The following is a 17,854-nucleotide window of genomic DNA, read 5'->3' as shown; positions in this document are numbered from 1 at the left end:
CTTGTGATATAAAGTAAGTTTGGCGAACATGGTTTTAATCTCATTACCTAATTTTTGTGTTTTAATAAATTGGTGTAATAATCATAAATTATAGTTTAATAAATCATTTTTAACATTAACAAATTTCTTTTTTATTTTTAGTTATTTTAATATTTCAAGGTAAACTAAACAAAAATGAAAACTGAAATAAAACAAATTATTGTTAAATAGAAATATAAAGAAAAGTAATAAAAATGACAAAGCACATGACATTAACAACTCAAATAATATATATATATATATATATATATATATATATATATATATATATATATATATATATATATATATATATATATATATATATATATATATATATATATATATATATATATATATATATATATATATATATATATATATATATATATATACAACAAAATATCATATATATATAAACAAAAAAAACAAAAAAAAACAATAAAATATAATAAATATGTTTATATATAAACTAAAATATAATATTATATATATATATATATATATATATATATATATATATATATATATATATATATATATATATATATATATATATATATATATATATATATATATATATATATATATATATATATATATATATATATATATACAATAAAATATAATAGATAATATGTTTATATATATAGAAACTAAAGTATAATATATATATACAAAAGAATGATCTACTATAAAATAAAATATAATGTATATAAATATATACAACAAAATAAGATAAAATATTAAAATAATAATACTTTTATTTTTATATTTTCCAGTTTAATTGTAGTTTGTTTTAGTAATTTCGTTTTTTTTTTTTGAATGTCTGTTATTTTTAAGTAGTTAGTATTTTATTTGTAGTTAATACTACAAAATAATTCAAGTTAAACTAAACAAAACTGAGAAAGGTTGCCTTGGCAAATAGCTGAAATAAAATATGTTTACATTATTATTTTATTTGATTTCAGTTAACATTTATTTTATTTGAAGTAACAAAAATGTTTTATATGGTTTAATTTTAGTTATCAATATAAGGATAAATTCTGCTAAACATATTTGTTTTCCACAGAAGAAATAAAGTCACGTGTGTGAGTAAAATATTGCTTTCAGCTTTTCAAGAAGTTATTATTTCTATGTTTTAAATGCATAGATTTCATAGTTTGCTTAATGAACTTCTGGCAGTTTTTCTCTTCTTCAAAGAGTGTCATCCATAGCAGGAAATGGAGACGATCAGCTGTGTGTGTGTGTGTGTGTGTGTGTGTGTGTGTGTGTGTGTGTGTGTGTGTGTGTGTGTGTGTGTGTGTGTGTGTGTGTGTGTGTGTGTGTGTGTGTGTGTGTGTGTGTGTGTGTGTGTGTGTGTGTGTGTGTGTGTGTGTGTGTGTGTGTGTGTGTGTGTGTGTGTGTGTGTGTGTGTGTGTGTGTGTGTGTGTGTGTGTGTGTGTGTGTGTGTGTGTGTGGTGAATGAGCCTCTTCTCATGATAATGGGCTGGAGGAGCTTTTATATTTCTGCCAGATTTCCCCATTACTGTCTGTTTATCTTCTGATGATGGGAGTCTCGCTGTCTTCTACATGCAGAAAGAAAGCGTCTGTAGTGCTGCTCTTCACAGTGTAGAAATGTAACTTGTTAGCGAGGCACACTTGAGCATTCACAGGTGTTTATTTGTTGCAGGCGGGCGAGACGAATGTGGCTGATGAACTAGCACTGATTCAATCGTACACGTATGTGGCGGCCACTACCAACATCCACCCGTATCTGTCCAGTATTGTCAACTACGCCCAGGCGGTGAAGTTCATCGGCTTTGATGAAGCCGAGGGCAAGTACACTTTGCACTAAAGAGACATTAGCCATGTTTCCATCCAACGTTGTAAACTTAAAGGAACTTGGGACTTTATCTTATTCACCGTATCCCCCAGAGTTAGACAACATCCCATTCTCATCTCCGTGCCATAACTCTGTCTGACACCCACCGCTAGCCTAGCTTAGCACAAAGACTGGAGGTAAATGGCTCCAGCTAGCCGACTGCTCAATAAGAGACAAAATAACGCCAACATTTTCCTATTTACATGTTGTGATGTGTATAGACCCTTTTTCAGTTAGTAAACATTGACGTTTTATGTGGGCGGAGCTTAGCTGGAGGCAGAAGGATTCCCCTGATCGCTTCAATAACGCTAGCCAGTATTTTATTACAACTAATTATGAATTAATTTTTATTTATTACATTTATTTTATTACATTTAATTATTTTAGTTATTAGCAAATTAAATATTAGACATGTATTAATGAACCATAAAGTTTTATTGCCTTTTGTTCACTCTACATTTTAGAGGAGGATAAAATATATAGAGGTAATATCATAGTTTTGTTTATTTATTAGCAAATTCAATCATATTATTAAAATAAATTATCATAGTTTCTCTTTTTAATATTTTTTATTTGGGAATTTTCTATTAAATGTTTCATGTTGTTATTTTTTAATTTTATTTTTCATTTGAAATTGTTTAATTTTTTTGTAATTATGTTGTGCTTCTGTCATATATATATATATATATATATATATATATATATATATATATATATATGTATATATGTATATATATATATATGTATATATATATATATATATATATATGTATATATATATATATGTATATATATATATATGTATATATGTATATATATATATATGTATATATATATATATATATATATATATATATATATATATATATATATATATATATATATATATATATATATATATATATATATATATATATATGTATATATATATATATATATATATATATATATGTATATATATATGTATATATATATATATGTATATATATATATATATATATATATATATATGTATATATATATGTATATATATATGTATATATATATATATGTATATATATATATATGTATATATATATGTATATATATATGTATATATGTATATATATGTATATATATATGTATATATGTATATATATGTATATATGTATATATTAGGGCTGTCAAAAGATTAATCGCAATTAATCGCATCCAAAATAAAAGTTTGTGTTTACATAATATATGTGTGTGTACTCTGTTTATTATTATTTATATATAAATACACACACAAGCATGTATATATTTAAGAAAAAAATATTATTTTTATATATAAAACATTTATATTTATATATATTATAGATTATATAAATGTATATACAGTATATATAAATAATAATAAACAGAGTACACACATATATTATGTAAACACAAACTTTTATTTTGGATGCGATTAATCGCGATTAATCTTTTGACAGCCCTGATATATATATATATACACACACACACACACACACACACACACACACACACACACACACACACACACACACACACACACACACACACACACACACACACACACACATCAGGCATAACATTATGACCGTGAATAACACTGATTATCTCTTCATCTCCTGTTAGTGGGTGGGATATATTAGGCAGCAAGTGAACATTTTGTCCTCAAAGTTGATGTGTTCGAAGCAGGAAAAATGGGCGAGCTTAAACAACTTAAACTTATTTCAGGGAACATTTTTAACTTTCGTTTAGTTTATGTTTTTCATCTGATATTGCTGTATTTCAGCTTTATTTCAATCAGTGTTGTTGAATTTAACATTTAATGAATGTTTGTAATATTCATCTGTCATATCTCTCCACATCTCGTCTGTATGTCCACAGAAAACAATATCCATCACAACATGTCTTCCTTCAACGAGTCTGTCGGTTTGGGATATTTAAGGACAAACGCCATCGACTTTGTGAAGTATCCTTTCTTTTGCCTGCTAAGCCGTGTCTCATGCGCTTCTGTCCGCCCGTAAAAAACATATACATGTCCATTTTATGGCTCTCAGGTAAAGGTGCATAAAGTAACAGACACTTGATCTGCTTATCTGTCACATCATTTATTCTGCATTAAAGTGTCTCACACAGGGGTTACAGCGATGAAGTGAGTATTTAGCTGACCATGTGACCGGCCGTGTTTGTTAGGTATTATTCATGATTTTACATGTTTAACATTTTTATAGTGGAAAATATTACATGGTGCTCCATATCTAGGTTTTTGTTGTAGGATAGCTGTAGTTCTCTTCTCTGTTCCCAGGGGGCGCATGAGGGCAAAAAATAAGATGGATGATAGAAAATTATTTATTTTGCAAGTACAATGCATCATTTTAGCACTGGATAAACCCTACAGGTGGTAATATAGTTTTTTTATTATAAATAACATTTCATTATTATCTAATTAAATATCAGACATTTTAAGATTTTCTAGATTCAGAGAGGCGAATAAATTAGAGGTAATCATTGTTTTGTTTATTTTGTTAGTGAATTTTAATTGTATTTATTACATTGTTTATTACATCTATTTTATGTTTAATAGAACATTAAATTGCATCATTAAAATAAAATATCATAGTTCTCTTTTTTGTTATTTGTGAATTTATATAGAGGTAATATCATAGTTTTATTTATTTTGTTTGTGAATTTAAATTTTATTTATGACTATCTATTTTTATCTTTTCATTTATTATAAAATTAAACAATATAATTAAAATAAAATATCATAGTCTCTTTTATTTTTTATTTTTATTATTATTATTTAATTGTGAATTTATATAGAGGTAAGATCAAAGTTTTGTTTATTTTGTTTGTGAACTTTAATTTTATTTATTTAATTTTTTTAGCCAATTAAATTTTATTTTAATTGTATTCTTTTTTTTAACCTTTTTATTTGTGAATTTATTTTCATTTAAATTTGTTTTATTAAATTGTCATCATTGTGAATTTTAATTTTATTACATTTTTATTAGAAAATTTAAATCAGTTAATTTAATTTTTTATTTGATATTTTTCATTATTTTTTACTTTTTATTTGTGAATTAATTTATTTCCATTTAAATTTATTTTATTACTTTTTCATCATTTCATTTTTTATTAGTGAATACATTTTTATTTATTGAATTAATTTTATTAAATTCAATTATTTTAGTTATTAGCTAATTTAATATTAGAGTTGTATTGCCTTTAATTCACCTCTAGGTTTTAGATATATAAAATATATAGAGATAATATCAGCAAACGGCCAGTAGGGACTACAGACATTCCTCCAGGGTCTCTGACATCACCAGCCCCAATATTTACACAAACCCCTCCTCCGAGAATATTAAATAAGGGGGGGTGAGGCCATTTTGTATCGCTGTTGTTGTGGTATAGTGGTAGGCTACAGGCAGGAGTGGTGTTGCTGCAATGCCGACGAAACACTGTTATTTTCATCCGGATTGCAGGTCTGGGGATGGGCGTTTAACTTACAGCATGTTATATGCACGTGTGTATGAGACCGAGGGGAACAGGTCTCAGATATATGCTGCCCATCATAAAGCACGAGACAGACAGGGTCGGAGGAGAAGACTGGAAAATGTGACATAATGGACAATATTCGTCCGTTGCAATTCATGAGCGGTTCAGTGTGAATCATGCGCGACTGGCTCGCGGCTCCCGCTGCACATTTCACGGAGGAAAACATCCACAATCTTCGCGAGTTCAATGCCGGATTTGCACCTCGGTTTGTCCTGAAAGCTGGATTTACAAACAGAAGCTGTTTACGGGCCACAAGCTGTAAGTGTGATTTATTTTTCGTCGATGTGTTTTCCTGTAATAGTTCGTATTGTTTAAGGGTTAGTTCACCCAAAAATGAAAATTCTGTCATTAATTACTTACCCTCATGTCGTTCGACACCCGTCAGACCTCCGTTCATCTTCGGAACACAAATGAAGATATTTTAGTGTAAATCTGACGGCTCTGAAAGGCCTCCATTGACACAAAGGCACGGTTCACTCTCAAGAGCCTTAAAAGGTACTAAAGACGTCGTTACAAAGTCCATCTCACTACAGTGGTTCTACAATAACTTCATGAATCGGCGACAATAGTTTTTGTGCGCAAAAAAAACCTAAATAACGACTTGCATAGTGATGACGATTTCAAAACACGGCATCATGAAGCTTCGAAGCGTTATGAATCAGTGAGTCGATTCAGCAGTTTGAATCGCCAAATTTCAGCAGTTTGGCGGTTTGACACGCGATCCGAATCATCATTCGGCTCATTGATTAATAACGCTTCGAAGCTTCATGATGCCGTGTTTTGAAATCGTCATCACTATATAAGTCGTTATTTAGGGTTTTTTTGTGCACAAAAACTATTCTCGTCACTTCATAAAGTTATTGTAGAACCACTGTAGTGAGATGGACTTTGTAACAACGTCTTTAGTGTCTTTTAAGGGTCTTGAGAGTGAACCGTGCCAATGGAGGCCTTTCAGAGCCATCAGATTTACACTAAAATATCTTCATTTCTTTTCCGAAGATGAACGGAGGTCTTATGGATGTCGAACAACATGAGGGTAAGTAATTAATGACAGAATTTTCATTTTTGGGTGAACTAACCCTTTAATTGTACGTTGTAGCAAGGAAGTAAACAGATGACAACGCTGTTCTGCAAACCATTCTGTGAAATGCTCATTCATTATTCATTATTATTCGTTATCCGACGAACACCTAACGTTACAAACACCTAACGTTAAAATCTCAACAGCGAACTTGGCATTAGTGTAAATGATTCTTTGATTAGAGCTTTTATGTATTGTTTATCTACAGGCTTGCTAAACATGGTTCTGTGTGTGATTTGGCTACTATAGTAAAGCCAGTGTTTAGTGTTTTGGGTTAATAGTTCTTGCGACAGATATTTGGCTATAATCGTTCTAAAAATAAAAAAGTGCCATTTAGTAGCGATCACTATAGATCCGCAGTCTTTACTCTTGAGGACTGAACAGGTTGAACAGGTTCTGCTCGATCATCTTCATTAAAATGTTCTGGGTGTGATTCGGGCTCAGATTGGTGTGGTTTTGACACCATTGTTTCTAATACTGACCAAAGCACAGTCTACCGGTAAAGGTAAGGGGTGTATCTTTTCCGATAAACGTGCACTAGGCGGTTAGCGAATCACAACACACTGGGCCAGCTAACCAATCTGAGCCCATCGTGTATTTTTGAGGGACTGGCTTCATACAACCCGGAAAGCATCAGACCGTTTTACAAGGAGGGACAGAGCAGTGTAGAATAAATGTCAAATATATGAAAAATACTGCAATTTTTTTTAAAACAAAGCATGAACACATGTTACAGTGCACCCCACAAACACAATCAAGCCGTCAAAAGAATGTGTTTTACCACCCCTTTAAAAAAAAAAATCTTTGTTTTTTTATTAGTGAATTTATTTTATGTATTACTTTTATTATTTTATTACATTTAATCATTCTAGTTATTAGCAAATTAAATATTAGACAAGTATTAATGAACCCTAAGGTTTCTATGCCTTTTATTCACCTCTAGGTTTTGTCAGTAAATCACACGCATCTCTGCATTAGAGAACACAATAATAAATCAGTTATGATCTGTTTTCAAAAGCTGCAGGATCTTTTATCCTCATCCAAAACTTTGAAGAAAAGAGAGATTGGTGAGGAAATGGCTTTTTGATCTCACTGTCTTTTAATCAGCTGCTGTTTTGGTGATTTTTGGCAGATGTATGAAGTCGTGTGTGTGTGTGTGTGTGTGTGTGTGTTGGGTCCCAAATCTTCTGAAACACATGAGAAGAGAGCCTGCGTGTGAGGGGTCTGGAGGTTTATAATGAGAGATCCGTCATATCTGCTCTCATCCAGAAGAGACTCAAAGAGCGTTTGTACTGTGAGAACAGCAGACCTGGAGTGTGAGGATGCCTTCGAGGAGGAGAGTTTAAAGTGTGCAGCTCTGAAATGAGACCCAAAGCTTTCCGTTTCTCTTTCCTTGAATGAGATGCGCAGCTACAACAAGCGTCAGATGAGTCGCATCTACCCTAAAGGAGGCCGAGTGGACTCCAGTAATTACATGCCACAGATCTTCTGGAACGCCGGCTGCCAGATGGTGTCTCTGAACTTCCAGACCCCAGGTACTGCACACCACACACACACACGCGCACACACACGCGCACACACGCGCACACTCGCACTCACACACACACACTCACACACTCACACACTCACTCACTCACTCACACACACACACACACACACACACACACACACACACACTTACACACACTTACACACACTTACACACACACACACACACACACACACACACACACACACACACACACACACACACACACACACACACACACACACACATACTCTCACACACAAACACATACTCACTCTCACACACAAACACATACTCACTCACACATTCTATATATACACACACACACACAATAATATCATTATTTATCATTAATGTATAACATTGGGAGAGGGTTGGTTGTCATTGAAAAGCTGAAATATAATTTGCTTCATATTTCATATTTTCAGGATTCTTTGATGAATAGAAAGTTCAAAAGAACAGCATTGATTTATAATAGGATCTTTTGTAACTTTATAAATGTCTTTCCTGGCACTATTTAATGTGTCCTTGCTGAATAAACGGGTTCATTCTTTAAAACAAATTCTACTGAGACACAAAATGGACAAAAATATTGATTTCTGTCTTTTGATTCTGGAGTAAAATATAAGAAAATGTCTTTGGATTCCGCGCAATTGTTCCCTGTGTTATTGTGTGTGTGTGTGTGTGAGTGATCTGAACACATCTGCAGACTCTGACGGTGTGTGTGTGTGTGTGTTGTTTGGTTTGTTCTGCTGCTGTCGTCTGGAGACGGTTTGATGTGCCAGTCATGATGTCAGAAGCTGACACACTTCTGCTTTAAACAGGAACAGATCCGATTACAGCCATACAGAAAACTCACAACTCCATATTCACACATTTGATATGATTATTAATTACAGTCATCAGCCCTTCCACGTGCGCTGTGTGCGGTACTTTATGATTACAGTGGTATTTACATACTACTTTGAGGGATTACCATGTACCTCAACTAAAAATAAATAAATAATAAATGATGATAGTACCATATATTTATTACATTTATTTCATAACATTTTCTTAATATTTGATATTATTAGAAAATCATCCATCATGTCATTTAAAATAAAAAATAAAAAAGAGTAAAACTCATGGAAATGCTAAATGATCACGAGGATGATCATACTTATATCTGTCTTTTGATTTTGGAGTAAAATATTAAGAATAATACAAAATAATAAAAGTTTAAAAAAAATTAGTGGTGATTAGTTTTCTTTTTAAAAAACAACTTTATTATTATTTTTTATTAATTTATTTGAATTACATTAATATATATATTTTTGTTTATTAGCAAATTGCCTATTTCTGTCTTTTGATTTTGGAGTAAAATATGAAATATTAAAAATATGAGAATATTTTGGTGAATTTATTTTCATTTGTTACATTAATACATTAAATTACTTTGTTTATTATAATTGTTCATCTTCAGTGTCTGTTGTCTTCTGTAGATCTGGTTTACAGTAACAGTTTTAGTCCTGTGTGTTCATCTTCAGTGTCTGTTGTCTTCTGTAGATCTGGTTTATAGTGACAGTTTTAGTCCTGAGTGTTCATCTTCAGTGTCTGTTGTCTTCTGTAGATCTGGTTTACAGTGACAGTTTTAGTTCTGTGTGTTCATCTTCAGTGTCTGTTGTCTTCTGTAGATCTGGTTTATAGTGACAGTTTTAGTCCTGAGTGTTCATCTTCAGTGTCTGTTGTCTTCTGTAGATCTGGTTTACAGTAACAGTTTTAGTCCTGTGTGTTCATCTTCAGTGTCTGTTGTCTTCTGTAGATCTGGTTTATAGTGACAGTTTTAGTCCTGAGTGTTCATCTTCAGTGTCTGTTGTCTTCTGTAGATCTGGTTTACAGTAACAGTTTTAGTCCTGTGTGTTCATCTTCAGTGTCTGTTGTCTTCTGTAGATCTGGTTTATAGTGACAGTTTTAGTCCTGAGTGTTCATCTTCAGTGTCTGTTGTCTTCTGTAGATCTGGTTTATAGTGACAGTTTTAGTCCTGTGTGTTCATCTTCAGTGTCTGTTGTCTTCTGTAGATCTGGTTTATAGTGACAGTTTTAGTCCTGAGTGTTCATCTTCAGTGTCTGTTGTCTTCTGTAGATCTGGTTTATAGTGACAGTTTTAGTCCTGTGTGTTCATCTTCAGTGTCTGTTGTCGTCTGTAGATCTGGTTTATAGTGACAGTTTTAGTCCTGAGTGTTCATCTTCAGTGTCTGTTGTCTTCTGTAGATCTGGTTTACAGTGACAGTTTTAGTTCTGTGTGTTCATCTTCAGTGTCTGTTGTCTTCTGTAGATCTGGTTTATAGTGACAGTTTTAGTCCTGAGTGTTCATCTTCAGTGTCTGTTGTCTTCTGTAGATCTGGTTTACAGTAACAGTTTTAGTCCTGTGTGTTCATCTTCAGTGTCTGTTGTCTTCTGTAGATCTGGTTTATAGTGACAGTTTTAGTCCTGAGTGTTCATCTTCAGTGTCTGTTGTCTTCTGTAGATCTGGTTTACAGTAACAGTTTTAGTCCTGTGTGTTCATCTTCAGTGTCTGTTGTCTTCTGTAGATCTGGTTTATAGTGACAGTTTTAGTCCTGAGTGTTCATCTTCAGTGTCTGTTGTCTTCTGTAGATCTGGTTTATAGTGACAGTTTTAGTCCTGTGTGTTCATCTTCAGTGTCTGTTGTCTTCTGTAGATCTGGTTTATAGTGACAGTTTTAGTCCTGAGTGTTCATCTTCAGTGTCTGTTGTCTTCTGTAGATCTGGTTTATAGTGACAGTTTTAGTCCTGTGTGTTCATCTTCAGTGTCTGTTGTCTTCTGTAGATCTGGTTTATAGTGACAGTTTTAGTCCTGTGTGTTCATCTTCAGTGTCTGTTGTCTTCTGTAGATCTGGTTTACAGTGACAGTTTTAGTTCTGTGTGTTCATCTTCAGTGTCTGTTGTCCTCTGTAGATCTGGTTTACAGTGAGAGTTTTAGTCCTGTGTGTTCATCTTCAGTGTCTGTTGTCTTCTGTAGATCTGTTTTACAGTAACAGTTTTAGTCCTGTGTGTTCATCTTCAGTGTCTGTTGTCTTCTGTAGATCTGGTTTATAGTGACAGTTTTAGTCCTGTTTGTTCATCTTCAGTGTCTGTTGTCTTCTGTAGATCTGGTTTACAGTGACAGTTTTAGTTCTGTGTGTTCATCTTCAGTGTCTGTTGTCCTCTGTAGATCTGGTTTACAGTAACAGTTTTAGTCCTGTGTGTTCATCTTCAGTGTCTGTTGTCTTCTGTAGATCTGGTTTACAGTGACAGTTTTAGTCCTGTGTGTTCATCTTCAGTGTCTGTTGTCTTCTGTAGATCTGGTTTACAGTAACAGTTTTAGTCCTGTGTGTTCATCTTCAGTGTCTGTTGTCTTCTGTAGATCTGGTTTACAGTAACAGTTTTAGTCCTGTGTGTTCATCTTCAGTGTCTGTTGTCTTCTGTAGATCTGGTTTACAGTAACAGTTTTAGTCCTGTGTGTTCATCTTCAGTGTCTGTTGTCTTCTGTAGATCTGGTTTACAGTGACAGTTTTAGTCCTGTGTGTTCATCTTCAGTGTCAGTTGTCTTCTGTAGATCTGGTTTACAGTGACAGTTTTAGTCCTGTGTGTTCATCTTCAGTGTCTGTTGTCTTCTGTAGATCTGGTTTATAGTGACAGTTTTAGTCCTGTGTGTTCATCTTCAGTGTCTGTTGTCTTCTGTAGATCTGGTTTACAGTAACAGTTTTAGTCCTGTGTGTTCATCTTCAGTGTCTGTTGTCTTCTGTAGATCTGGTTTACAGTGACAGTTTTAGTCCTGTGTGTTCATCTTCAGTGTCTGTTGTCTTCTGTAGATCTGGTTTACAGTAACAGTTTTAGTCCTGTGTGTTCATCTTCAGTGTCTGTTGTCTTCTGTAGATCTGGTTTACAGTGACAGTTTTAGTCCTGTGTGTTCATCTTCAGTGTCTGTTGTCTTCTGTAGATCTGGTTTACAGTGACAGTTTTAGTCATGTGTGTTCATCTTCAGTGTCTGTTGTCTTCTGTAGATCTGGTTTACAGTGACAGTTTTAGTCCTGTGTGTTCATCTTCAGTGTCTTTTGTCTTCTGTAGATCTGGTTTATAGTGACAGTTTTAGTCCTGTGTGTTCATCTTCAGTGTCTGTTGTCTTCTGTAGATCTGGTTTATAGTGACAGTTTTAGTCCTGTGTGTTCATCTTCAGTGTCTGTTGTCTTCTGTAGATCTGGTTTATAGTGACAGTTTTAGTCCTGTGTGTTCATCTTCAGTGTCTGTTGTCTTCTGTAGATCTGGTTTATAATGACAGTTTTAGTCCTGTGTGTTCATCTTCAGTGTCTGTTGTCTTCTGTAGATCTGGTTTACAGTAACAGTTTTAGTCCTGAGTGTTCATCTTCAGTGTCTGTTGTCGTCTGTAGATCTGGTTTATAGTGACAGTTTTAGTCCTGAGTGTTCATCTTCAGTGTCTGTTGTCTTCTGTAGATCTGGTTTACAGTGACAGTTTTAGTCCTGTGTGTTCATCTTCAGTGTCTGTTGTCTTCTGTAGATCTGGTTTATAGTGACAGTTTTAGTCCTGTGTGTTCATCTTCAGTGTCTGTTGTCTTCTGTAGATCTGGTTTATAATGACAGTTTTAGTCCTGTGTGTTCATCTTCAGTGTCTGTTGTCTTCTGTAGATCTGGTTTACAGTAACAGTTTTAGTCCTGAGTGTTCATCTTCAGTGTCTGTTGTCGTCTGTAGATCTGGTTTATAGTGACAGTTTTAGTACTGAGTGTTCATCTTCAGTGTCTGTTGTCTTCTGTAGATCTGGTTTACAGTGACAGTTTTAGTCCTGTGTGTTCATCTTCAGTGTCAGTTGTCTTCTGTAGATCTGGTTTACAGTGACAGTTTTAGTCCTGTGTGTTCATCTTCAGTGTCTGTTGTCTTCTGTAGATCTGGTTTATAGTGACAGTTTTAGTTCTGTGTGTTCATCTTCAGTGTCTGTTGTCTTCTGTAGATCTGGTTTATAGTGACAGTTTTAGTTCTGTGTGTTCATCTTCAGTGTCTGTTGTCTTCTGTAGATCTGGTTTATAGTGACAGTTTTAGTCCTGAGTGTTCATCTTCAGTGTCTGTTGTCGTCTGTAGATCTGGTTTACAGTGACAGTTTTAGTTCTGTGTGTTCATCTTCAGTGTCTGTTGTCTTCTGTAGATCTGGTTTACAGTGACAGTTTTAGTCCTGTGTGTTCATCTTCAGTGTCTGTTGTCTTCTGTAGATCTGGTTTACAGTGACAGTTTTAGTCCTGTGTGTTCATCTTCAGTGTCTGTTGTCTTCTGTAGATCTGGTTTACAGTAACAGTTTTAGTCCTGTGTGTTCATCTTCAGTGTCTGTTGTCTTCTGTAGATCTGGTTTATAGTGAGAGTTTTAGTCCTGTGTGTTCATCTTCAGTGTCTGTTGTCTTCTGTAGATCTGGTTTATAGTGACAGTTTTAGTCCTGAGTGTTCATCTTCAGTGTCTGTTGTCGTCTGTAGATCTGGTTTACAGTGACAGTTTTAGTTCTGTGTGTTCATCTTCAGTGTCTGTTGTCTTCTGTAGATCTGGTTTATAGTGACAGTTTTAGTCCTGTGTGTTCATCTTCAGTGTCTGTTGTCTTCTGTAGATCTGGTTTACAGTGACAGTTTTAGTCCTGTGTGTTCATCTTCAGTGTCTGTTGTCTTCTGTAGATCTGGTTTACAGTGACAGTTTTAGTCCTGTGTGTTCATCTTCAGTGTCTGTTGTCTTCTGTAGATCTGGTTTATAGTGACAGTTTTAGTTCTGTGTGTTCATCTTCAGTGTCTGTTGTCTTCTGTAGATCTGGTTTATAGTGACAGTTTTAGTCCTGTGTGTTCATCTTCAGTGTCTGTTGTCTTCTGTAGATCTGGTTTACAGTGACAGTTTTAGTCCTGTGTGTTCATCTTCAGTGTCTGTTGTCTTCTGTAGATCTGGTTTATAGTGACAGTTTTAGTCCTGTGTGTTCATCTTCAGTGTCTGTTGTCTTCTCTAGATCTGGTTTACAGTGACAGTTTTAGTCCTGTGTGTTCATCTTCAGTGTCTGTTGTCTTCTGTAGATCTGGTTTACAGTAACAGTTTTAGTCCTGTGTGTTCATCTTCAGTGTCTGTTGTCTTCTGTAGATCTGGTTTATAGTGACAGTTTTAGTCCTGTGTGTTCATCTTCAGTGTCTGTTGTCTTCTGTAGATCTGGTTTATAGTGACAGTTTTAGTCCTGTGTGTTCATCTTCAGTGTCTGTTGTCTTCTGTAGATCTGGTTTACAGTAACAGTTTTAGTCCTGTGTGTTCATCTTCAGTGTCTGTTGTCTTCTGTAGATCTGGTTTACAGTGACAGTTTTAGTCCTGTGTGTTCATCTTCAGTGTCTGTTGTCTTCTGTAGATCTGGTTTACAGTGACAGTTTTAGTTCTGTGTGTTCATCTTCAGTGTCTGTTGTCTTCTGTAGATCTGGTTTACAGTGACAGTTTTAGTTCTGTGTGTTCATCTTCAGTGTCTGTTGTCTTCTGTAGATCTGGTTTATAGTGACAGTTTTAGTTCTGTGTGTTCATCTTCAGTGTCTGTTGTCTTCTGTAGATCTGGTTTATAGTGAGAGTTTTAGTCCTGTGTGTTCATCTTCAGTGTCTGTTGTCTTCTGTAGATCTGGTTTATAGTGACAGTTTTAGTCCTGTGTGTTCATCTTCAGTGTCTGTTGTCTTCTGTAGATCTGGTTTACAGTGACAGTTTTAGTCCTGTGTGTTCATCTTCAGTGTCTGTTGTCTTCTGTAGATCTGGTTTACAGTGACAGTTTTAGTCCTGTGTGTTCATCTTCAGTGTCTGTTGTCTTCTGTAGATCTGGTTTACAGTAACAGTTTTAGTCCTGTGTGTTCATCTTCAGTGTCTGTTGTCTTCTGTAGATCTGGTTTATAGTGAGAGTTTTAGTCCTGTGTGTTCATCTTCAGTGTCTGTTGTCTTCTGTAGATCTGGTTTATAGTGACAGTTTTAGTCCTGTGTGTTCATCTTCAGTGTCTGTTGTCTTCTGTAGATCTGGTTTACAGTGACAGTTTTAGTCCTGTGTGTTCATCTTCAGTGTCTGTTGTCCTCTGTAGATCTGGTTTACAGTGACAGTTTTAGTCCTGAGTGTTCATCTTCAGTGTCTGTTGTCTTCTGTAGATCTGGTTTACAGTGACAGTTTTAGTCCTGTGTGTTCATCTTCAGTGTCTGTTGTCTTCTGTAGATCTGGTTTATAGTGACAGTTTTAGTCCTGTGTGTTCATCTTCAGTGTCTGTTGTCTTCTGTAGATCTGGTTTACAGTGACAGTTTTAGTTCTGTGTGTTCATCTTCAGTGTCTGTTGTCTTCTGTAGATCTGGTTTACAGTGACAGTTTTAGTCCTGAGTGTTCATCTTCAGTGTCTGTTGTCTTCTGTAGATCTGGTTTATAGTGACAGTTTTAGTCCTGTTTGTTCATCTTCAGTGTCTGTTGTCTTCTGTAGATCTGGTTTACAGTGACAGTTTTAGTTCTGTGTGTTCATCTTCAGTGTCTGTTGTCTTCTGTAGATCTGGTTTACAGTGACAGTTTTAGTCCTGTGTGTTCATCTTCAGTGTCTGTTGTCTTCTGTAGATCTGGTTTACAGTGACAGTTTTAGTCCTGAGTGTTCATCTTCAGTGTCTGTTGTCTTCTGTAGATCTGGTTTACAGTGACAGTTTTAGTTCTGTGTGTTCATCTTCAGTGTCTGTTGTCTTCTGTAGATCTGGTTTATAGTGACAGTTTTAGTCCTGTGTGTTCATCTTCAGTGTCTGTTGTCTTCTGTAGATCTGGTTTATAGTGACAGTTTTAGTCCTGTGTGTTCATCTTCAGTGTCTGTTGTCTTCTGTAGATCTGGTTTACAGTGACAGTTTTAGTTCTGTGTGTTCATCTTCAGTGTCTGTTGTCTTCTGTAGATCTGGTTTATAGTGACAGTTTTAGTCCTGTGTGTTCATCTTCAGTGTCTGTTGTCTTCTGTAGATCTGGTTTATAGTGACAGTTTTAGTCCTGTGTGTTCATCTTCAGTGTCTGTTGTCTTCTGTAGATCTGGTTTACAGTGACAGTTTTAGTCCTGTGTGTTCATCTTCAGTGTCTGTTGTCTTCTGTAGATCTGGTTTATAGTAACAGTTTTAGTCCTCTGTGTTCATCTTCAGTGTCTGTTGTCTTCTGTAGATCTGGCGATGCAGCTCAACCAAGGCAAGTTTGAGTATAACGGCTCATGTGGGTAAGTTTAGATCATCTGCTATAACTCAGTGTTTCCCTGAAACTGAAGCTGTTGATCTAGTTTTCAGCTTTAGTGTCTGTGCTGGGAAAAGTTGCAGGAAACTGAAAGTGTTTTACATCAGATAAAAAGTAGTAGTTCTACAGCGTTGACAGCTAGAAAGGCTGCGCTGGCATTCATTATTGCTCATTATTATTAATAGCTGTTTTTTTGACAGCTATTGCAATAATGAAGCATCAGCGGCTCACAGATGAAGCGTTGACACAATCATCACGAGACAGAGAAACAACACAGCGCTCCATATCGTCTGAAAGATCTCAAACGTGTCATTGATCAGTTCATCACGTCAGAACATCCTTTAAAACGTCATTTAGTGCAAAAACAACTCGCTCTAAACTTCCCAACATCGGCACATGACCGTCCACTGTTCACACACCTGTTTTATGAAGACGCTTTCATTATTTTGCATGTAAAAAAAATCTTAAATGCACATTGTGAGTGGCATAATTACAGCATATTATTGATTTAAAAATACATAAAAATAGATTATAGATAATATTTATCTATCATAAAACTACACAGAACTGGTATGAGGAAATGGTGTTGTTTTCTTTGATTTTTGAGTAAAATATAAAATTAAAAAAATATTTGTATTCAAAGTCAAAATAATGTAATTATTTTATTTATTAACAAATTAAATCTTTAAAAAAATCTTAAACGCACCGAAGCAACTTTACTAACATTGTAAGTGGCATAATTACATTATATAACTGATTTAAAAATAGATTATAGATAATATTTAAGGTGTTGTTTTTTTTGATTTTTGAGAAAAAATTTAAAAGAATAAAAAAGTGTAACAAATGCGTTGTAATATATTAGGTTTATTAGTTAGTGAATTTACTTTTATTTATTACATTAATTCATTTAATTATTGTATTTATTAGCAAATACAATTAATTATTGGCTTTTGATCAAAAGAATAAAAAATGCATTGTAATAAAGTTTATTTTAATTGGTTTTATTGTTTTTTTTTGTGAATTTTATTTGTATTTATTACCTTAATTAATTAATTTATCAGCTAATTAAACCTTAAAAAAATAAATGCACTGAATAATAAATGGCATAATTACATCACATAACTGATTTAAATAGTTTATAGATGATATGTGTCATAAAACAGCAGAACTGGTATGAGGAAATGGTGTTTGGCACTCATTTGGTTGTCAGTGTTAATTTGCTGATGTGTGAGCCGCGCCACGACAGTGTGAAACGCCACACATGAATCAGCACATGAACCATTAGCTTTGTGTTTATCGGTGTAAATGTGGGACATTCATTGCTGTGAGGGGACTGCTGATAACAGCTCTTGGACTCTCACAGGTTTCTGCTGAAGCCAGACTTCATGCGCCGGCCGGACCGGATGTTCGACCCGTTCTCGGAGACGCCGGTGGACGGAGTGATAGCAGCCACCTGCAGCGTCCAGGTGTGTGTGTGTGTGTGTGTGTGTGTGTGTGTCCACTTGTTGAGGGTAGATGTGACTGAGGCGTTGTGAGTAGAT

The 17,854-nt window shown here is 34.4% G+C and overlaps 1 protein-coding gene across 3 annotated transcripts in view; it reads left to right on the top strand.

Moving 5' to 3' along the window:
* Positions 1–17,854, top strand: part of plcb4a (phospholipase C, beta 4a) — a 115,125-nt gene that overhangs the window by 55,703 nt on the left and 41,568 nt on the right. For all 3 annotated transcript variants that reach the window (XM_079832871.1, XM_079832872.1, XM_079832870.1), the window contains 5 exons: positions 1,691–1,835; positions 3,758–3,842; positions 7,926–8,050; positions 16,248–16,299; positions 17,677–17,779. In XM_079832871.1, coding sequence (XP_079688997.1) covers positions 1,691–1,835; positions 3,758–3,842; positions 7,926–8,050; positions 16,248–16,299; positions 17,677–17,779 — 510 coding nt within the window. The remainder of the gene's footprint in view (positions 1–1,690; positions 1,836–3,757; positions 3,843–7,925; positions 8,051–16,247; positions 16,300–17,676; positions 17,780–17,854) is intronic.

This window comes from Gobio gobio (genome assembly GCF_949357685.1).
Source record: "Gobio gobio genome assembly, chromosome: 13".
Classification (NCBI taxonomy): domain Eukaryota; kingdom Metazoa; phylum Chordata; class Actinopteri; order Cypriniformes; family Gobionidae; genus Gobio; species Gobio gobio.
Note: the sequence above shows the minus strand (reverse complement) of the source record. Positions and strands in the feature narration are given on the sequence as shown.